The following is a 21,868-nucleotide window of genomic DNA, read 5'->3' as shown; positions in this document are numbered from 1 at the left end:
CCCCCGCCACCTGGTATTGAGCCCAAAACCTGGGCATGTACCCTGACAAGGACTCAAACTGTGACTTCTGGTTCATAGGTTGACGCTCAACCACTGAGACACACCGTCTGGGCTCAAAGAACTCTACATTTTATTTTTCAATTACAGTTTGTATTCAATATTATTTTGTATTCGTTTCAGATGTGCAACATAGTGGTTAAATGATCATATATTTTACAAAGTGTTCCCCCTATATTTCCACTACCCACCTGACACCATTACTGTTATTTCTTACACCTCACACTTATGCATATTCTTCTACATAGACATAAGATTTAATAAAAATCATTAAAAAGTATATGTAGTCTACAATATTCCTGGGAGGATACCAAGACACTGATAAGGCTGCCTCCATGGAGGGGAACTAGGTGGCTAAGAGCTAGAGGTGAGGAATATGGATGCTGATCTTGCCTTCTATAGGCCTTAAGATAATTAAAAAATACATATACATGCCTAGATTGCCAGCAGGCTGGGTATGTGCCCCGCCCATCCCACTCTCTGCCCCGTTAGGAGCACTTTGGGCCTTTCTGATCCCCTGAACACTACGGTGAAAACTACAAGCCCCAGAACGGGGACAGGGCGGTCTCTTTCTAATCTTTATTGCTGAAACTATTACATATGTCCTCTTTTTCTCCCCATTGGCCCCTTCTGGCCCACCCCCACCCCAGGCCTTCAGCACCCTACTGTCTGTGTCCATGGGTTATGCATATATGCAGACAAGGTCTTTGTTTGAGATCCCACCCCTCCCGCCTTGCCTGTGCACCTCCTAGTCACTGTGCCCACCCTACCTGAGGGCTCTGCTAGCGCCCAGCCAAGTCCTCCTGCTCAGGGAAGCAGGGCTGTGATGTCGCAAGGGGATGGCACTGATTGGACAAACGGAGATCACCTGACCCTAGGCCAGCCACTCCGAGGTGTCCAGCATCCAGTAGGGGCCGGCTCAAAGGGCTCTGACCAATGAAACTGCAGGGAATCAGCTAAGCCAACCCCTCATTCTCCCTCCAGAATCCAGGGTGGGAAATACTGCCCAGATGGTCCTGCTGCCAACAGAGGAGAATGGAGTGGAGATGCTGAGAGAAAGCGAGTCTCCGGGGAGCGAGACCGTGTGTGCTGTGAGGTCGCTGGTCCGCAGATGTCCATCCTGGAGAGCTGTCCAGGCTCAGCTCCTGCCCCCCTGCCTCCTAACAGTACCGCTTTATGCTCAGAGCCTGAAGATGGCAAGTTATTGATCCTGGCTGCCCGCCCACATGCCCCACAGCTCTGATGCTAAGGGCCCCCCCACTCAACCCTTCCTGTCCAGTTTTCCCAGGATGTTATAGCTCACAGGTGGGTATCAGATGAGAGAATCTTATCTGGGTGGGGTAGGAAGTGGCCTCTCCACACCCAGGCAGTGGTGGGTTTGGGTTTCCAATTGGTCTGGGATGTGTTTCTGAACTGGGGGCAGGGGAGGGCGTGGAGCGAGCGGGCGCCCTGTTCCCAGTGTGGGGCGTGCGCCTCTGATGACACGTTTTGTCTGGTTCCATCTGCTTAGCGGTTGCTGGAATCGTTGGTGTGTTCTGGTCATGGTCAGTCCTGGTGTTCAGGTCTCCTTGGAGCTCCTCCCTCCTTCTGTCTCTCCATCCCTCTTCGCCCCACACCCACCTGACCTGGCAGTTCCTCTCTCCTCTTCTCTGGGCCCTGAGACTTGGTGGCTTATAACCGTGGTGCTGACCGTGGCCGCCACCGAATCCCTCTGGCTCTGCATGTGGACTTCGGTTTCTCTCTGGCTGGTTTCCAGGCCTATGTGTCTACCTGGCCTGTGCCTTGGCCCGTCTTTAAACAAAGAACAGATTCTGTGTGACCTTTGATTTGCATTTTTATTTTTAAAAATGTATGTATTTATTAGTAGCATATGGTAATACATGCTAAACCTAAATGTGAAGAACATGACCCTCCTCTCACTGAGTCATTACCTCGCAGGTCACCTGGACACATGTCTCACAGAGGAGCACAGCCCGCGATGCATGGCTTTAAGTACAGGTGTTTGTCTTCCTGGGCTGGGTCAGCGGGAAAAGGAAAGTCTTGATCATAGAAGGCTGGCCCGAGGCAGCAGCACGCAGACACAGCTGCCCAGAAGGATGGCTCCGGTAAGTCCCCAGAAAGCTTTTATTTCAAACACCGCAATCCTGTTAGTGGTGAGGATGTGGATCTCCTTGCTGGGCTGCAGCTCTGGCACCGAGGGGCACGGGTGCCTGCTGAGGCCTGAGGGTCCGCTACCCGGGGCGGGAGGGCTCCCCAGAGCCTTCGTGAGGAGGTAGGAATGGTGGGCTCAGCGGGGGCAGCCTCTGCCCACTGCCCAGTCCCACCTCCTCAGTCACATTGTTCTGCGTGGCTGCGATAAGCTGGGGAGGGAGGGACAGGAGAATGGCTCCCAGCGGTGTGGGGCCGAGGCGGGGGCTGCAGGAAGGGTTCTTGTCCACCCTCCTCTCCAAGCAGCTCACCTGTTCCCTCTGCTTTTCTTCCCATCCCTCTCTTCCCCTCCATATGCTGCTCCTTCCTTCTGGCTCCATAACAGTCACATTTCCGAATGCTCGCTGCATCCTGGCACCATGCAAATGGCTTTTATTTAATCTCTGCTACACATATGTGAGCACATTTTCCTTGTTAGCCCCCCCCCCCAAAACCCAAATGGAAACCTAACATTGAGGCTAAAGTCCCCTGCACCGCTCCCCCCCAATTCTCCCCCCCCCCGCATAACAGCCCCTCCTCTGCCAGGGGTTTTCTAGTCCTTTGCATACAGACGTGTGGTCACCTTTAAGTGTTTTGTGGCTTTGGGTTTGCTGTCATTCTTTTTTTTTTTAATATATTGATTTTTTTTTTTTCACAGAGAGGAAGGGAGAGAGATATAGAGTTAGAAACATCGATGAGAGAGAGAAACATCGATGAGCTGCCACCTGCATACCCCCTACTGGGGATGTGCCCACAACCAAGGTACATGCCCTTGACCGGAATCGCACCCGGGACCTTTCAGTCCTCCGGCCGACGCTCTATCCACTGAGCCAAACTGGCTTTACTGTCATTCTTAACTTGGTTGTCTGAGTGCAGTTCACTTAGGAAATGCTTGAATCTTTTCCTTTATTTACCAGTTTTTGTAATAATATGGTGATTCTTTCGCATCCTTCAAAGGTGACTCACCCATTTTTAAAGTGTCATTATGAGCACATTGATGTCATTATTCACATATCTGATGTGTGTCTTTTTGATGCTCAAATTGTTCCATCTTTGCTCAGGTTGACACATGACGCTTGTAATCAAGAGCTTTTCTCTCAACCATGTCTCCCCAGCAGACTTCCGGTTGGCAGCCACCCTCACTTCACCCAGCAACAGTCACCCACCCAGCTCACGGTGTTCTGCCCCTGTGGCCCCGCTCGGCTGAGTCAGGGAAAGAGAGGTGCTGGCTGGCCTTGGAGCGATCATAAAATAGAACCTGTGTGATAAGGGCATATCTCGCATTACCAGTAGGATGAGGGGAACATACTTCCTGCTCATGCAAACCCCAGAAGGGCACTGCCCTGCCACCAACTCCAGGCACACCCTGGATCCCCAGCTGGGTCTTGGCCTGGAGCCCAGACTTCAGAGGCCCCTGCCTGCCTGGGATGCTCTGGGATTGGTAGATTGCAACGTTGGTAACATGCAGACCTAGGTTTCGATCTTTCTCTTCTATTCACTATGTAAGGATCTTTGCATGTTACCTAACCTTCCTGAGACTCAGTCTTCTCATCTGTCAAATGGGGTAATGACAGTTTGTGGTCAAAGGAGTGATGGATATGAAATGTGGGCATGTTGAGCACCGTGTCTGGCTGTGCAGGTCGGGGCTCTATCACTCAGAATCACTCAGGCCCGGCGCAAGGTGGGCGGCTCTTTATGGGGCATTTGAGACTTCCTGGGGGTCATATACTCACTCACTGACACCAACATGCTCTGGCATAAAATGTGCTCATGCCCATGTCTGCACACCCATGTCTCGGCCACACCCCCGTGCTGCACACCTGCCCACACCTCCCCTCCGGACACCCTGTCCATCTCTTCTTTGTCCCCCAATGAGCTCACTTCCAGCTCAGCAGCCTCAGTAAAGGAGGAACTTCCCATCTGTGCGAGGAGAGCGCCCTCTTCCGTTTCCTGCAGGAGATGCTCAGAGGGAGCTTGCAGGCTGGGCTGGGGCTCCTTACAGGTCAGGTTCTATGTTCCCTGTTAGGACTAACCTCAGCCCATTTCTGGGTTTTCAGTCACAGGACGAACCGAAACCTGGAGACCTGATTGAGATTTTCCGCCCTGGCTACCAGCACTGGGCCCTCTACGTGGGGGATGGCTACGTGGTGCACCTGGGTCCTCCAGGTGAGGCTGGTTCTCCGCTGAAGCTGAGGGCAGAGGTGGGAGTGTTAGCGGCTGCACACTCGTGTGCTGTTCTCACCCAGTGCCTGGATGGCGGGCTCTCCCTGGCCATTGGCTGCATGATGTTCCCTGGTAGGTCTGCAGCCTCTCCTCTTCCTCAGCAGCCAGTTCGTGGAGAGACGGACTGTTGGTCTTTATTCCAGGTGATACTGGGGTTCACTTCCAGCCAACCCACTGTCCCAGGGAAGCACCCCTTTGTGTGCTCGATGTTCTGGGGGCAGATGAGTAGGACACAGCGTACAGCTGGCTCCGAGGCATAGAAGGAGCGAGGGCCTCCCACTTAGCAGCACCCGTTTGGGGTCCTGGGGCCTCCGCTTGCCGAGCTGTGACTTGCCCCCTAAGCTCAGCTGCACCCTCTGTAGAGCAATGAGAACCCCACCTCCTGGTCGTGCAGGGTGGGATGCAGGACAGCACGGGGGAGCCGGGTGGGGCCTGGCGGGTGCTGGGCCAAACTCCCTTCCCTCCCAGAGCATCCTGGCATTAAAGCAAATGCCGAAAGCCTGGGAACCACCAACAGCAGGGAACGGGCCAAATAAAATCGGTGCCTGCATTTCATGGCTGACGGTGCCACCGTTACAAGCAGCTGTACAGCAGGTGTGGGCACACACATGGGAATTTGAATGTAGAAGCTGGTCATTGGATGAACTGGCTGTTCAGAGGTTGACGTCATACCAACAGGCTTTCTGTGAGCCCAGCTCCATCCGGAAGGTCCACTGGCCCCTCCCTGAGGGTTCCAGGGCCCATCACTCACCTTCTTCTGTCAGCTTTCCCAGAAGCCTGGGTGAGGCAGGAGGCGGGCGTCCTGTTAGGGGCAAATCTGAGAATTCAGCTGGGAGAGTGTGGCCACCACGTGATCCAGGCCCTTCCATCTGTAAGTGATGAAAGCCCCTGAGAGGAGAAGGGACTGGCGTGAGGCCACACGGTGGGTGGGGCTCTGGGTTTGCAGGTCAGACCTGGGCTTGCTCAGCAGCCTCCTTTCCTACTATGGAAAACATGTCACCCTGGCCGCTGAGGGCCCCCACCCCGCTCTGGCTGGGGCTGCACCTGGGGTCTGTGCCCTGTACCCTCAGGCCCTCCTGCATCTTTCAGGGACGTCTGCGCCCACAGGGGCCTTTAGAAGAATCCACATCCTTGGCTTTAGAAATGAGGAGCCAGAGTTCAGAGGCAGCTGTGACTTCTCCAAGGGCACCCAGGCGGGGGTCGGCCTGTGTTTGAGTTTGAAGCCAGGCAGGGGGCTGGCCTTTCCCCAGCTCGTCCTCACTGATGAAGCCCAGGGCAGTGGGGCTGCCTGCTTGCCTGCTCTCAACCCCGACCATCGGCCTCTTTCCTCTTTGGGCACCACAGGTGACATCACGGGAGCTGCGTTGGCCAAACTCATGTCCTCCGGGTCCGGGAGGGCCATAGTGAAGAAGGAGCTGCTGTCCGCTGTGGCCGGGGAAGACAAGTACCGTGTCAATAACAAGCATGACCGGAAGCACAAACCGCTGGATCCCAGCATAACCGTGCATCGGGCCGAGGAGCTGGTGGGGCAGGAGATGCGCTACAAGCTGACCAGTGAGAACTGTGAGCACTTCGTGAACGAGCTGCGCTACGGAGTCTCCCGCAGTGACCAGGTGCGTCCTCAGCCCGTGTCCCTGTCCCCAGGAGCCAGACCTTTCTCTCCGCTGACAGTGGCTGCGCATCCGTGTGGGCGGCCAAGGTGGAGTCAGAGACATGAATGAGACAAAATAGCAGGGACGGAATCCCTGCCCACAAGAAAGTGACAGTCGGCGTAGGGATGAGGGTGGGGAGAAGTGCCAGTCGCTGTGCAGACCAGTGAGGTCAGGAGGTGATGTCACAGCCATGACAGTCACCCCTGGCCCCTCCCATAGCTCCAGAGGAGGGTTGTTTTATCCCCACTTTACAGATGGGGAAACTGAGGCTCACGGTGCTTTACTCACTCACCCAAACTCATTCCACCACTAGGCACTGAGTCTCTAGCACCTGACAGCCACGTGCAGAGGTGGGATTTGAACCCAGGTGCCTGATCCAGGAGGCATCACAGAAGAGGTGGCGCCTGAGCTGAATCTGATTTAATTGTTTTGATTAAATTGAAGCTGGAAAATGAGCTGGAGATGACCAGGGAGTAGGGGCGACAAGGACTACAGGCCGAGGGAGGAGGAAAAGTGGGAGCCAGGGGGAGGAAAAGCCAGACAGACGTTTTCTGGGAAGGGCTGGGGGTTGGGGGTGGGGGTCAACTTTCGGGCTCTGGCCCACGTGGGCTCTGTCTCTCCACTCCACTCCGCAGCTTTGTGCAGAAACGCAGTCGTGGACCATCCCTAATGGAGTGGGTGAGGCCATTCCTAAAAAAGTGTTTTATAAAAACAGTGGTGGGTGTTAGAATGGCCGAAGGAGGAATGCATGAGGCCAAAAGGGGTCAAGAATTATGAGTTTATTAGGTCACCTGGACACCAGATGGGCTGAGTCCCAAAATGGGACCAGCACTCAGGGATGGGGGGGTCAGAGGTTTTAAAGGACTCCATCTCCCTCCGTAAGCGAGTGGGCGTCCCCAGGCCGGCCCCAGCCCCTGAAATGCCTGCGGGAGAAGCAGAAGGCTGCTAGGAGCAGAAGGAACTGTCCAGCCAACCTCTGAGCCGGGCCCTGAGCGCCTCTCAGAGCGTTTACTGACAGGGCCTGCCACTGGGAACCCCCTCTGCCCCGGGCTGGGCATGTGTGGCCTGCAGCTCAGGAGTGTCGCTCTCAAGGACCTGGGCGCTGTTGTTTGAAATCTACCCTGACCATGTGGCTCCACTGGTTGGGCATCACCCTGTGCACCAGGAGGTCACCAGTTCAGTTCCTGGTCAGGCACAAGCTCGGGTTGCGGGTTTGACCCCACAGGGGTGTGAGCAGGAGGCAGCCCATCGATGTGCTCTCACATGGATGCTTCTCTCTCTCCCTCTCCCTTCCTCTCTCTCAGAATGAATAAACTATTCTTAACAAAAAACATAGAGAGAGATGCTGTTAAGGCAAAGTAACCAAAGACAGGAAACAGACCACCAAGCCCTCGGGAGATGCACAAATTCCCCTTTATCCCAAATGCAGGGCTGCTGGCTCAGGGGAATCAGTTTCCCAAAAGCTGAGCAAACCTATTCCGCTGAACCCAGATATATGTATCCCTAGGTTCTGTTTCTCGCTTCCGGGTCTCTGTGTGATTTTATCTAAAAGCTATTTTGCTGCAAAGTAGGTGATAAGAAATCTTCTAGCTGACACCTGACAGGTTCCGTGTGGGCCGGGCTCGCATACCTATGACATGAGGCCATAATGTATCAAAAGAGATTTGATGCCGGACACCTGGGTGCAGGTGGGCAGAGACCGAGAAAGGCATCGGAAAGAGAGCAGGGAGAGACAGGTTTCTGTTGATCCTGCTGGCTGCAGCCGCTCTGCTGACCTGGGGGTCTGGTCCGTCCTTGGCTCCTCCCATGCCAGGTGTCTCCTGGTTCTCTGAGCTGTGCTGTGCTCAAGGCTGCAAGCTTTCTGCGAGATGTCTGCTAAGCACAACAAGTGTTTCTCTGCCCCGTTTTATTCTCTTTAACCCTTTCATTCCCACTGCAAACATCTATGTCTGGGTTTCAGTTCAAGCCTCTGCAAACTTATTGTTCCAGGATGTGGGTTTGCACCGTGCAGCAGTGAGGGCTAGACTGATTATAGATCAGCAGCATCCTGTCACGGCTGGGGGTTGGCTTAGGCTGTCTTCACACTGCTCCTATCATCACGCCTGCTGTCCTTCTCCATTACAATGCAGGGTCAGGAGGGCCCGGCATCTGCCTCCACTCCCCTGGGAGCCTGGGAGCCTGGCTTCCTTCCGTCCAGCGGCTGACACCGGGCCCAGCCGCACTGATGCTCACCGGCCCTTTGCAAATTCTCATTTCACGCACTCCTGAGCCCCAGTGTGTCCCCCTCCTGTGTGCACCCTTTAAAACACCAGGCAGCTCTGTGCCAGTCAGAGTGGAGCTGAGGAAAGTCTGTTTATCGCTGACACGCGGGAGCGAGTCTGAGTGTCTGTGAATGAAGTGGGCGGTGCGGGCTTTCCTTCCCCAGCCGCTCGCGTGGCGCCAAGTCACGGTCTTCCACAGAAACCTGCTATGTGCTCTGTGTGGAGCATTTTTCCTTCCGGCGGAGGAGGCTTAGGTGGGCTTGTTAGGGCACCAGGCGTCCTGGTCCCTGGCACCGGGTGTGGGGTGGCTTTGGGGAGTTCTTTCCACTGTCCCTCCTCAGTCCTCTCCTCTGTACAGTGGGCATCTAACACGGGTATCAGTAGGTTTAGGGGCAGATGGAGACAATTGAGAGCCTGGGAAGTCCCGCCCAGTGTTGACGCCTGGAAGCAGCCGCTCTCGGGGTCTTCGCCTGCTTCCCCAGCACAGCGCTGTGGGCAGGGGTGGCTCACACGGCGTTGCCCAGTGCACGACCCTCAGGGACCATCCTGGCGTCTCCACTGCCTCATCCCTGCTGTCCGAGTGTCCGCTTCCTTGTCCAGAACCCTCCCCGGTCAGCGCAGAAGCAGGTGATCTCGCTCCATGAGCCGCTGCCCAGTCACCATCCCGGCCCAGCCCTGGGTGGTGAGAGCTCACAGGGGGTTTCCCCAACTCTGAACGTGCTTCAGGCTCCCAGTGGCCAGCCCTCACCTAGACTGTCCGGGCACTGCCTGTGTCCTTCCCACGGCACCCCCTTCGGCTTTCTGAGCCTTTCAGCACCCACAGGGCCACTGTCTCCCTCACACCCACAGCTCCTTCCCTCACCCGTTCTCTCCCCGCCTCTTCTCCGCTCTCCTGGTGGCCTATTGCCCTGCAAACAACCGTTCCTTCTGTGGTTCCATTGAAGGGGACAGGGGTCTCTCCTGAGTGAAGATTCTTGGTGGGTGTGTCTGTGGCCAGGCCCCTGATGTGGAGTGTGAGGCCTCATCTCTTGTGCTGCAGGTCACCAAAGCGCTCCTGGCTGTCCTCATAACGGTACTCGGCACGGCAGGCAGTGCTGCTGTCAGCTATGCACCTGGCGTGGCAGCAGGCATCATCGGAACGGTCGTGGCCATCACAAGCCTCATCAGTGCCCTGCGGGACAGACGCAAGCAGGAATAGTGGTGAGGTCAAGGCATCATCCCAGCGGCAACCACATAGTCTGTAAAAGACTTGCTTAGCCAGCGGGGGTGGGGTTGGGTTTATTGATTTCACTGTTTTATACACATTTAGGTTAATGTTTTTTAAAAATATATTTTTCTTGATTTTCTTTTAGAAACAGAGGAAGGGGCAGGGAATAGAGATAAACAAAAATGGGAGAAATTCATCAGTGGCTGCCTCCTGCACGCTTCTTCTGGGGATGGAGCCTCCGGGAATTGAACCAGAGACCCCTTGGTTCATGGATCAACACTCAACCCCTGAGCCACACCAGCCAGGCCATTCAGGCTGCTTTTAATGGGGCTATAAAAGCACAGGAAGATTTCATTGGGGAAATACGGCTGGTGTGAATGCTATTAAAGACACAGTTGGGCTTTGTCATGGACTGAATGCTTGTGTCCCCCTCGTGCCCCCCCCCCCCCCCCCCCCCCCGTTTACACAGAAGCCCTAACCCCCAATGTGATGGTGTTTGGAGCTGGGCCTCTGGGAGGTCATTAGGCTCAGAGGAGGTCATGAGGTCATGGTGAGGGTGCAGGGTGGGCCTGGTCTGGGGGAGGCAATGGTTCCCAGGAGCAGTGAAGCAGGTGGACTGGGCACTGGAATGTGCAGGCGCCTTCTCGGAATCGCCCCACTTCCTGTAAGAGCCCCGGCCACCTGGCTGCTTTCCCTGCACACCAGGCATTGGGCTGGCCCCTCCCAGGACCTGTGTGGTCAGGACACCAGGGCTATTAAGGGCGGGAAGCTGTCCCTGTCTGACCCTGAGAATGGAATGCAAGGCATCAGCAGACACATGCCTGGGAGGAAGGAGGATTGAGAACTGGGAGGAAGGAGGAGCGAGAACAGAGGTGCTGAGGAGGCATGAACCCCAGTAGCAGCTGAGGCCCACGGCTACATGTCCTGCAGGCACAGGCCCCCAGAGGATTGATCTGGCTCAGGACGGCATTGGTGCTGAGGCGGACAGTCTCTGCCCTAAAGCTCTCACTCAGATCACAGAAGAGGAGGCCAGGCTAATGAGTCCATAACTGGGGTGAAATGGAAACAAAAAACACTCGGTTAAGATAAAAGGCAGAAGTAGAAAAAGAAGGGAATAGAGAAATCATGGGACAACTAGAAAACAACACAGAAAATAACATGTTTCTAAATAACCCCTGGGTCAAAATGGAGCCCTAAAAAATGTTAAATTGATATTAACAAATAAATAGACAATAGATTAAAATCCATGGGATGCAGGGACAGCAGCAGTGAACAGGAAATGTGTACCATAAATGCTCCCGTGGGAGGAGAGGAAGTCTCCAATTACTATTCCAGATCCATCTCAAGAAACAGGAAAGGGGAGGAGAAAACCAAGGCCAGCGCAAGGAAGGAAATAACAGAGCGCAGAAGCCAGTGAAACTGAAAACACAGACAGAACAGAGAAAATCGAACAAACAAATGCTGGGTCTTTGAAAACATCGATTATGTCAACAAACTCGTTCATTAAAAGATGACAAAGGAAAAGAGAGAAGACGCTGATTACCAGGATTGGGACGGGAGGCGGGGCTGTTACTACAGAGCCTGCGGGCACCGGGGCTCCCAGGGATCCTGTGCACAGCGTTACTCACACTTGACATTCTGGGTGAAATGGGCCAATTTCGTGAAAAAGCACAACGTACACACCTCAGTGAGAACAGAACCCTCACCTCTCTTCAGGGTGTTTCAGTGCCAGAAACCGCTCACGGGCTGGTCGCACCCACAGCAGAGGCCTTGAGGGGGACAAAGGCAGGAAGGTGGGGGAGAGCCACACCCACAGGCCAGGCCCCCCCGGGGGAGGGGAGCAGCTGCGGGAGAGGCGAGACCGAGGCTGCAGACCCACCTGAGCACGTGGAGCCTGGACACGGGCCTCAGAGGCGGGAGTCCATGGCCCAGCAGCTGCAGCCGGGCCTGCGAGGGGCAGGCACCTCCCGTGGGCGCTCGGGCCCCACTCACGGCCTCTGGGCTGGCACAGTGAGCCCTCACCCCGAGCAGGAGGGCAGGAGGGGAGGGAGGGCGGGCAGTGGCCCAGGTGACACCCGTGGAAGAGCATGACCTGCAGGCGGGCAGGTGGGCGCTCCGGCCTCTTAGACGCCTTTCTGAGCGAAACTCACTTGGAAACAGGGAGACGCTGCCCGAGGCCCTTCTGCCTTCCCGGCCGGAGGACCAGTGGCCGCTGGACCCGCAATTTGGGAGCCTGTGTGGCCCAGGGAAGCAGGAGCAGGGGTCATGGGGGTCATGGGGGTCATGGGGGTTATGAGGATCATGGGGGTTATGTGGGTCACGGGGGTCATGGAGGTCATGGGGGTCAGGCTGGGAGAGGAGGCGCCTTCCTGTTCCCCTGCACACAGAGCTTCCTGGTGGAGGGAAGGGCTCTGCCAGGTCCCCCGCTGGCTGCCCCCCTCCCGCCTGCAGTACGGCTCCCCCTCCCGCTCCCCCTGAGGCCTGAGCGCTGGGCAGCCTCCCTGTGGCTCCAGCAAAGCCGCATGCACAGGGGGAGGGATGGGGGAGCGCAGCTTAGGTGCTGGCTGCCTGGGCAATAGCCACCTCCCCTGCCCGCTCCACCCCACACGCACGTCCACAGCCCTGCCCTTCATTGGGCAGCACCAGCCCTTCTGCAAACCTGGCTGAGACCCCGAGTGGGCTGGGCCGCAGGGAAGCCCCTGCCATTTGCCCAGAATGGGTTCCCATGGAAATGGGCGCAGCCCTGCACAGGGAAGGCGGGGCCAGGCCGCTGGGGCTGTGGGAGTGGGTTTCCCTGCTCAGAGGAGACCAGGGAATGAAAGCAGCTCTGATGCCCTTGGGCGGGTCCAGGTGAGAATGTGCCCCTAGAGCAGGGGTGGGCAAACTTTTTGACTCGAGGGCCACAATGGGTTCTTAAACTGGACCGGAGGGCCGGAACAAAAGCATGGATGGAGTGTTTGTGTGAACTAATATAAATTCAAAGTAAACATCATTACATAAAAGGGTACGGTCTTATTTTTTTTTAGTTTTATTCATTTCAAATGGGCTGGACCGGCCCGTGGGCCGTAGTTTGCCCACGGCTGCCCTGGAAGCTGCTGCAACCACAGCCACCATCACAGCAGATACGGGACCAACAGGATGGAAAAGCCTGGGCCCTGGTGCCCGGGAGCTGCTGGGCTGAGCCTGCGCCCTGCCTCCGCCTCCTGTTCCGGCCAGGCTGGGAAGCTGCTCTCAGGGGAGTTCTGCTTCTCCCGCCCACATGCACCCTGAGGCCAATGAGCCCTGGGCTCCCCGAGGTCGAGGCTCCCGCCTGCTGAGGCCTTCCCGTGGGTCCCGCCCCGAAGGCTGCCCGGGGCTCCTGTCCTCGTGGGGCGGGTCTAGGATCAGGGCCCACGCAGGCCTGGGGCTGACAGCTGGGCCTCCCATGCCCCGTCCTGCAGTGGGAGCCCGTGTCCAGGGCAGGGCAGGGCTAAGGCTTCCCCCCGACGCTCACCGCTTCCAGGCGGCTCCCAGGCCCAGCCATTCCAGGCCTTGAGGTGGGAAGTCGTGGGCCTGTCCCCTGAGAAATGCCGAGTCCCTTTAAATCATTTAGTGTTCTGTCCTTCTGAACAAAAAGGAAAATGAAACTGAAAGTGTCCACTCGGGTATAAAACCTGTTGCCCTAGGAGCAGAAAGCAGACCCTGCCCTAGTGAACAATGGCTTCGGTAAGTCCCCAGAACTTTCTAGAACCAGCTCTGCAGGGGAGGGCAACTCCCTGCATTAAATGAAGGCCTGGGGCTGTGCTCCTGCTGGTAACTCCAGCGCTGTCTCTAAGGCTTCCATGGAGACCTGCATGTTGTTTAAGTCTCTTTTGCTGCAGGACTGGGAGGTGTTCGGGCAGAGGGAGCCCCGCTCTGGGTCTGGCACTGTGTGGGGTCGGGGGCCATGGGGGAGGATGTGCGGTGTCTGGGCTGTGCCCGCCTGAGCTGGGGAAGGAGCTGGAGTGTGGGCTGATGGGGGACCCGGGACTTGGGGAGCAGTGGGTCCCGGCCTGTGGGCCTCAGCTGCTGCTGGGGTTCATGCCTCCTCAGCCCCTCTGTTCTCACTCCTCCTTCCTCCCAGGCTTGTGTCTGCCTGATGCCGCACATTCCAATCTCAGGGTCAGAGAGGGACAGCGCACCCAATAGCCCTGGTGTCCAGACTCACACAGGATCCCGGGAGGGGCAGGCCCAGCGCCTGGTGTGCAGGGAAAGCAGCCAGCTGGCGGGGGTGGGGGGGGGGGGGCTCTTACAGGAAGTGGGGTGATTCCGGGAAGGCGCCTGCACCCTCCAGAGGTCAGTGCTCCTGGGAACCACTGCCTCCCCCAGACCAGGCCCCAGCTCCCTGCCCTGCTCCTGGGACAGTGCCCAGGCCTCACCTGAATCCAACATTTCCCTTCAGAGTGAGAAATGCCCTTGTTCTCCCCCAGATGGACACCAACTCTGGGCCTGCCTGGCCTGAGCCCTGGCCCCCTGGCCCTCCAGCCCTCCTGCTCCCACAGGTCCTTCCCTCCTGTTCCAAACCAGGCCCCTCTCAGGGCCCAGGAGATGCGGGGAGGGTGGCCGAGCACACAGGATCCCCCTGATGGAGCTCCAAGCCCAGAGGGGGTGAGACAGGCACAGGGACCACAGCAGAGCATGATCATGTGGGGAGAGGTGGCGGTCCCGGGGGCTGGGGGCCCTGAGCGTGGCAGCTGAGCCAGGCTGGGCCTTCAAGGCAGCTCCTCAGAGGAGGGGTCTGTCTGGGGGGAGGAGAGGAGGAGTGGGCGTGGGGCAGGGGCTGGGGACAGAGAGAAGGAAGGTGCAGAGGAGCAGAGGCCAGAGGGAGCTGTGGGGAGGGAAAGGCAAGGCCTTCAGCCAGCCCGGGGGAGCAGGGGGTGAGGGGGTAAGGCCGAGGACAGGGAGGGGGAGGAGGGTAGGGAAGAGTCAGGAGGGGCTGTGGCTGCCCAGAGGCATCCTGTGCCCTGAGGCCAGAGGTGGGTCATGGACAGATGGGACATGTGGGAAGGACACCGGGGTCCTGGGGGACTGGATGTGGAGGTGAAGGGACAGGAGGCAGGAACCTTGTCCGGAAACTGTGGGTCACAAAATCCAGGACTGGGTGCCCTGGACCGAGTCATGGGCGGGAGGTGGACGAGGAAGTGAATCAGGAGAAGCGTCCAGGGTGAGTGTGGGCTGCTGGGCACCGGCATGGAATGGGGCAAAGGGAAGCTGAGCCCTGGCCTCAGGTTGGGCCACCTGGCGTGAGGGCTGCAGGAGGTTTCTCATTCACTGAGGTCAGACACAGAGACAAAGAAAAGCTAAAAAATTCTGAAATCATGAAGCAGAGGTGCCCTGGGCAGGACACTGAGGAGCAGAGAGAGGTGAGCAAGGCAGGGAGGGAGGGAGGAAAGGGGATGAGGAGGAGACAAGACAGAGAAGACCCTGTGCGGCCACTGCCAGCTGAGTGTCCCTGGGCAAGTCCCTCTGCCTCTCTGATCCTCAGTTTCCCCAGCTGAGCAAGGGGTGCTGCTTCCTGCCCCTGGGCTGTGGGAGGTGGCAGTCATGGTGGGGAAAGTGCCAGCAGAGCCTGCTGCCTGACTGTGTGAGCCCCCTCTGCCCCCTCCGCCCACCCAGCTCCGGAAGCTGGGCAGCCACACTAGGGCCTCCTCAGAGCTCAGTCCCCTTACTAGGAAGTCAGTTCCTGTCCCTCAGGTCGGCATCTCCGAGGGCGGGTGCACCGGGGCTGGAGGGGCAGAGTGTGAGGAGGAGCCTGTGGGCCATGCACAGCCAGGGCCACAGGCATGTGGACACCTGCGGGCAGCCTGTGAGGCAGAAGCTCAGACTCAGCTGCCCTCGTGGCTGGGATGGGCCTGGGCCCAGCCTCCGGGAAGGGGCTTTGCACACAGCAATCCTGTCATCACCCTCCAGACACGTGCACAATACACCCACGTCTGCTCGTCTGCATCCTCATGTGTGTGCAGGTACACACGGCACATACAACATACATGTGCACAAGACACACAGACACACATGCATTACACACACTCTCTGGACAATTCTTCACTCTCCAAAGCACATGTTTCCAGGCTTCCCTCCCTCGGGGCAACCAGATTCCAGGCTCCCAGTTCCCCAAGGGCAACCTCTAACAGCGCCAGAGGCTGAGGGCCTCACAGGGGCCAGAGTCCCCTCCACACGCTCACCAGGCGATGAACATCAGCGTGGACTCCCCGGCCCAGTGGCAGCTCCCAGCCAGGACCTCTGCAGCTCCCTGTGATCTGTCTCACTCTCCTGGCTGTTTTCTTGCAGTTTCGTGGAGAGCCCAACCCTGGAGACCTGATTGAGATTTACCGAATTGGCTACTCCCACTGGGCCCTCTATGTGGGCGATGGTTATGTGATCCACCTGGCTCCCCCAGGTAAGGGGGGTTGAAAGTACGATTTACCAAAGATTTATTAGTCTAATGAGAACAATTTAAAGCCAAATGCCACCCTGGGAACCCTCTCTGGGTTCTCCCTGGGCAGGGCTTGTGCTCACTGTACATCCGTGTCCCTTGGGGGCATCTCAGTGGTCCCTCAGGTCCTGACCCAGCAGGGAAAGAGGTCCGTGGGCCCCAGGGAAGCCGGGCTGCACCCGCATTGGACGCTCTCCAGCTCCGGCCCGTTAGCTGGGCGCGCAGACAGATTTCCCTAAACCAGCAGCGTCTCTGGGGGTCCCGCTCTCAGAAAGGGTCTGCCTCTCAGTGCTGTGTCCTGTTGCTCAGAGGATGTCACAGAACAGGGCGTCCTGAGAGGGTTTCCTGAACACCCTCCACGGAGCAGCTCTCCCAGGTCACACATCACAGAGAGTCTCACACAGACGCACACGAGCACCTGGAACCTTGATGGACCTCAGGGACAGCAGGAGCAGGATGACAGCCGGTCAGAGGAGCACGCAGGCCCCACACTGTGTATCGTCCATGAGAGAAAGGTGCTGGGATGAGACCGCGCACTGGGAGCACAGGGGCTGGTGCCCTGCAGAGCAATGGCACCCACACCTCGGACAGCAAGCGTTTGCGTTCTCGCTGGACAGAAACCGTCTCACGATCAGAGGAATCTGCTTGTCACTGACCAGGTTCTGTACGCTGTCACCTACGCTGACAGAGTGGAAAACTGTCAGAATGGATGGCAAATAGTAAGCGAAACCCACCTAATGCAGACAACACTTAGGAGGCTGGGAACAGGGAGCGTGAGTGTGAGGACTGGGTCCTGCTGTGTGAGTGCAGGTGGTGTTTCCTCAAGGACGGGTGCTAAGTGCAGCTTCAGCCTCGAGACCCAGCACATAAAGGGAGCCTGCTGGTTCACCTGCTCTTTAGTTCCCTCCTCTTAGACAGCAAAACCCGGGCTCCAGGCTCAATGGGATTTGGACGCCACCAGCTGGAAGCGCTGTGTGGACTCTCCATGTGGCCAGAGCTGGGCCAGAAAAGGCTGATGATGCCTCAGGGTCCAATATCGGTTGTAAAATGGAGATGAGAGTATTTACCATGAAATTCAGAAGGAGAATAAGTGAGGGAATATATGAAATTTGCACAGCAGAGTCTGAAACACAGTGAGACTAAAACAACTTTGATCTCTTTCTGAAACACACAAGTGCAAAGATGAACAAATACAATTTACTACTGTTGTTTACGGTGGATAAGCTATGGACCAGCCAATACTAGGGACTTGGTCAACTAGATGATGTCCATTCATAAAATGGAACACAGTGGCAGCCACTGACCATCACAACATTGATTAACATGAAAAGTATTCACAGCTCGTTGAGGAAAAGAGCAAAATCACTGAAACCTCCAATCACATTGGCGAAGGGACAGAAACCAAAGCTCAATAGCGGATTCTTTTCGTGCTTCCTTCCTGCCTGAAATCCTCTCTCCCTCCCAGGCCTCCCCTGAGTTCCTGATACTCTTGTGTCTGGTTCCAGATGAGTACCCTGGGGCTGGCTCCTCCAGCCTCTTCTCTGTGCTGAGCAGCAGAGGGATGGTGAAAAGGGAGCTCCTGAGTGACGTGGTGGGGGGCTGCCGCTATCGGGTCAACAACCACTTGGACCACGAGTACTCACCACTGCCCGTGAACAAGATTATCAGTTCTGCAGAGGAGATGGTCGGTAAGGAGTTGGCGTACAGTGTTCTGAGCAGGAACTGTGAGCACTTTGTCACCGATCTGAGATATGGCAAGGCCCGCAGCCCGCAGGTAAGGCTCTCGCTGGGGGGCTCCCTCTCCCTTCTGGAGGTCTGCTTGGGCTTGGGGTGACAAGGTAGAGGCAACAATTACCCTCAATAAATCAAAAGGGAGCTCTCAGAGTCTTGTTGGCTGGGAGTCAGGATGTTTGAGCACAAATCTCACATCTGCTTTTAATCCACTTGGGGTCTTTGAACAAGTCACTTCCTCTGAGGCCTGTTTCCCCAAGTGCAGAAGGAGGGGATGTTGGAGGACCTCTGGGGCTCTGGACACCTCTATCCCTTTAGGATCCTTCACCTCTAAGACCCACCCTAAAGGCAGCTCCTGATGCCCTGTGTGCTGTCAGGGAAAGTCTGGGCCAACCCTGGACCATGACAGGTCTCCTAAGGCCCCAGAGAGCTGGGCAAGGGATGCTCAAGGTCTGTGGCCCATGTAAGAGCTCAAGGACATGTTCTGTAAGGTCTGGGCACATCTTTACTGCTCTCTCTTCCCCCTCTTACCAAAGCACAGCTAGTAAGAGGCACAAGCAGGATTCAATGCCCAGTGCTCCTAGCTCTTTCTGCTGAACCACAGCACCTTCAGGGCTCACAGCCCCTGTGTTTGGGTGATGGGCAGCCTGGATGGAGGAGATGAGGGGAGGAGGAGCAGGATTGGGAGGGAAATTAAGGATTTGATGCTCAGGTGGGGTGTTCAGGTGACCAGTTAGACATTCAGGTGGACCTGTTGAGTAGCAGTTGGACATGTGAGTCTGGAGTTCAGATATGAGGTGGGGCTGGAGATAGAAGTTTCCCAGCTGCACTTGGGAACAGTACACAGAGCACAGTGTTTCGTGAGGCCATGGTTTCCCGTCCTCTCCCCGCAGCTCTGCCACCACCTCCCTCTGCAGAGGTAGACTAGACCACAGAGTCATTCCTACTTTCACCCCAGAGCTCTGGCCCCAGGAGCCCCCCTCCCCTATCCACCCCCATCAGGACCAAATGGCCCCACCCTGGAGGCTCACACAGAAGGATCCCATCACTCCATCTTGCCAATTGTCAGGACACATCCGGACAAGCCCAGCACTAACAAGTGGTCACACCTTCGGCTTCCCAGGGAAAGGGTTGTTGGGACAAGGCCAGCATCTCTGAGAGGCCAGGTCCCGGGTGGGGGGTAGGGGTTGGAACATGAGTGTGGCCTCCAGCCCCTTTGGTGGGAGGGACAACCTGCCTGGACTTGCTGTGGACTCTGAACCTGGGCTGCTCACTTCCAGGCAGAAAAGTTCGTGACCGGAGCAAGTGTGACCCTTGGAGCTGCAGTTGTGGCTGCTCTCGCCTGTTCTGTCATGAAGAAGCGATCCCAACACCAGTGACAGCCTGAAGGGGCACAAAACCCAGTGTTAGAAGCCGCTGTAGAGCTGACCTCGCACAGTGCTGTCCCCCTGACCCGAGCTCTCGGGCAACCTGTCCTTCTGTCTCTCACTGCCCCTCTCTCTCTGGCTGAAGGATGGACTGATTGTGACCAGACTGAGGAATTCATACATGAACCTACATACCCTCCAGGGAGGAATTCCACTGCTTCTGTGGCTCCCAAAATTGAACGGAAGGACCTGGGCACCTGGTGGGGACCCAGCGTTTTCTGTCCATGTGACCTGGGGAAAGGTTGGACTCGCAGAGCCTCAGTCCCTTCCTCTCCGAGTCGGGGAAGTGACCCACTGGAAGGTCATCGTGAGGATCAGATAAGGTGGTGGGTGGAGGACCCCAGCCCCTGTCCGTCCTGTAGCAGGTGCTCCATGGATTGTCTCCTTGTTCTCTGTAGACTGACCACTGTGCTCAGCAGCCATCACTCATTTACTCTCATGGTGCAAAAAGAAACACAATTACCTCCCAGTGCAGTCCCATCCTCTGGTCCTTGAATCCCCTGATGAGGCATAAACATCTCCCAGCATCTTCCCAGTGCCTCCTACCTCCTTCAGTCAGCCCTCCTTTTTAGAAGTTTTGTTTTTCTTTCATATTTTTTTCAGAGAGGAAGGGAGAAGGAGAGATAGAAACATCAGTGATGAGAGAGGATCATTGATCAGCTGCCTCCTGCACATCCCACACCAGGGATTGAAATGCAACCTGGGCATATGCCCTGATGAGGAATTGAACTATGATCTCCTGGTTCATAGATCCATGCTCAACCACTGAGCCATGGGGCTTATTTTTCTTTTCTAACTCAAAGGTCAACTCCTCACCCATCTGTGACGACCACATGGAATTAAATCATCTTCCGGTGCCCAACTTGCCAAGGCTCAAGCTGCCCCTGGTTGAATATTTAAATGAGTCACCTCCACTTTGAGGGCAGGGAAACTCCTGTGTGACCCTGTAATGATGGGTACGTGTCATTCTAATGTGTCCAGATTCATAGAGTGCACCACACCCAGAGCGAATCTTGGGCTAAACTAAGGTCTGTGGGTTATTACAATGTGCTGATGTAGGTTCTTCCGTTATAACAAAAATACACGCTCTGGACAGGGATGCGGATAATGGGGAGGCTCTGCGTGAGTGGGGGGCGGGGCATATCGGAAATCTCTGTACCTTCCTCTCAATGTCTCTATAAACCTAAAATTTCTCTAAAAATTAAATTAAGTCTTTTTAAAAATTAACCTCCTCAGCGTATCCCTCCGCTAGTACCTAGTGTGCCCTGGGCGTGGTCTCTAAAGGGGCGGGTCCCATGCTCTCCTCTTCCCCCCTGGCCTCTGCCACCAGTGGCCCCACTGAATGGCCGCTCTCCATGGTGGCAGCACAGCCCCTCACACTCTGACTGGAGACCTGGGGCGTCCCCTCCCCTGGGCTGCGCCTTCCCGGCAGGAGAAAGCTGGGGGCCCCGATGCCCTGGGTGCACAGACACCAGGCGGGGACGAAGCTCGGGCTTCAGAAGTTGAAGAACGAGGAGAAGGACTTGTACTTGCTGCCAAGCAGGGCCCTGCTCAGATCCCCAGGTGGAATGTCCGCCTTCGTGCGGGGTCTGGGAGGATCCATGCTGGCCTCGCTCCCAGGATCCCTCTGGGTCAGAGGGCACAGCTGCTCTGTGAGCCCCATACCCAGCGGGTGAGACAGGAGAAGGCTTTCTCGCTTCCGGGTCTAAAGCCCCCCCATAGCCGTGGGAGCCGGGGCATCCGGGGACTCGGGTCTAATGGGAGATGTGAGCTCCGGGCTCTAATTCTAGGCAGTAAATCTCCCCTGGGACCAGCCCCAGGCTCCCAGCAGCTCTGGAGGGACCCCAGGGTGGTGCCAGCTCCGCCCCCTCCCCTGGGTGCCCCTGGACCAGGGGTGCCGAACCATGGAGTTTGACTCACCCACAGTCCCCTCCCAGTGAAACTGCCTCTGCCTCCAGGGTCAGGTGTAAACCATGTGACTGGCCCCATCAGTCAGAACTGATTGGCTCAGTGTGCTCACCTGACCCAACAACAGCCAATCAGGAGGCTGAGCTAGGATGCGGTAAGCTGAGCCAATCAGATTCTCTCTCGGGAACTGGAACAGGGAACCCAGGAGCTGCAGGTACTGAGGAGAGATGCTGCTGAGCTGATGCAGAAGGAAAGGCCGTGGAGCGAGGTGTCAGGGGACCAGCGACGCTGGGGAGATGACGGTACTAATTATTCCAGAACCAAGAGGAGGAGAGAGTAGCAGGAGGAAAGGAGCCTCGGCCACTGGGGCTGCGTCACATTCATGGCCGAGAATCCTCAACACAATTCCAGCCGCTGAGCCCCGGCCCTGGCGGGACAATGGGACCTGCTCTTGCCCTCACAGGTGTGTCTCCCGCCCCTCACCCGTCCTCGCCCTCCAAGAGGAAACCTGAGAAAAGCAGAGAATGGCCAGGACGCACTCAGGCAGCTGGGGAAGAGCCCGTCACTGAGCTTGGCTGCCATGGCCACACACCACCGGCTGGGGGCGCAGCACAGACATTCATTTCTCACCGTCCTGGAAGCTGACAAGTTCAAGGCGAAGGTGCTGGCAGATGCAGTTCCTGGTGGAGCCTCTTTCTGGCTTGTAAATGGCCACCTTCTCGCTATGTCCTCACATGGAGGAGAGAGAGCTCTGGTCTGTCTTG

General features: G+C 56.7%; 2 protein-coding genes across 2 annotated transcripts; both read left to right on the top strand.

The window, feature by feature from the left end:
- The first annotated feature begins 2,008 nt into the window (after positions 1-2,008).
- LOC139017800 (phospholipase A and acyltransferase 3-like) lies at positions 2,009-9,992 on the top strand. The gene is made up of 5 exons (XM_070426416.1): positions 2,009-2,162; positions 4,302-4,410; positions 5,812-6,080; positions 9,420-9,580; positions 9,733-9,992. The coding sequence occupies exons 1-4, from the start codon at positions 2,040-2,042 to the stop codon at positions 9,576-9,578; spliced, it is 660 nt and encodes a 219-aa protein (XP_070282517.1). The 5' UTR covers positions 2,009-2,039; the 3' UTR covers positions 9,579-9,580; positions 9,733-9,992.
- Positions 9,993-13,202: 3,210 nt separating this feature from the next.
- LOC139018667 (phospholipase A and acyltransferase 4-like) lies at positions 13,203-20,412 on the top strand. The gene is made up of 4 exons (XM_070427319.1): positions 13,203-13,292; positions 15,894-16,002; positions 17,544-17,812; positions 19,050-20,412. The coding sequence occupies exons 1-4, from the start codon at positions 13,284-13,286 to the stop codon at positions 19,146-19,148; spliced, it is 486 nt and encodes a 161-aa protein (XP_070283420.1). The 5' UTR covers positions 13,203-13,283; the 3' UTR covers positions 19,149-20,412.
- Positions 20,413-21,868: the final 1,456 nt, after the last annotated feature.

Source organism: Myotis yumanensis, unplaced genomic scaffold (assembly GCF_028538775.1).
Source record: "Myotis yumanensis isolate MYYU_CA2020_CCGP unplaced genomic scaffold, mMyoYum1.0.hap1 SCAF_10, whole genome shotgun sequence".
Classification (NCBI taxonomy): domain Eukaryota; kingdom Metazoa; phylum Chordata; class Mammalia; order Chiroptera; family Vespertilionidae; genus Myotis; species Myotis yumanensis.
This window is presented reverse-complemented; position numbering and strand designations above follow the sequence as displayed.

Coding starts and splice junctions, on each gene's coding strand:
- LOC139017800 (XM_070426416.1), top strand. CDS start 2,040: ATGGCTTTAAGTACAGGTGTTTGTCTTCCTGGGCTGGGTCAGCGGGAA. Junction 4,411..5,811: donor GGTGCACCTGGGTCCTCCAG/GTGAGGCTGGTT, acceptor TGGGCACCACAG/GTGACATCACGGGAGCTGCG. Junction 6,081..9,419: donor GAGTCTCCCGCAGTGACCAG/GTGCGTCCTCAG, acceptor CTTGTGCTGCAG/GTCACCAAAGCGCTCCTGGC.
- LOC139018667 (XM_070427319.1), top strand. Junction 16,003..17,543: donor GATCCACCTGGCTCCCCCAG/GTAAGGGGGGTT, acceptor GTCTGGTTCCAG/ATGAGTACCCTGGGGCTGGC. Junction 17,813..19,049: donor GCAAGGCCCGCAGCCCGCAG/GTAAGGCTCTCG, acceptor GCTCACTTCCAG/GCAGAAAAGTTCGTGACCGG.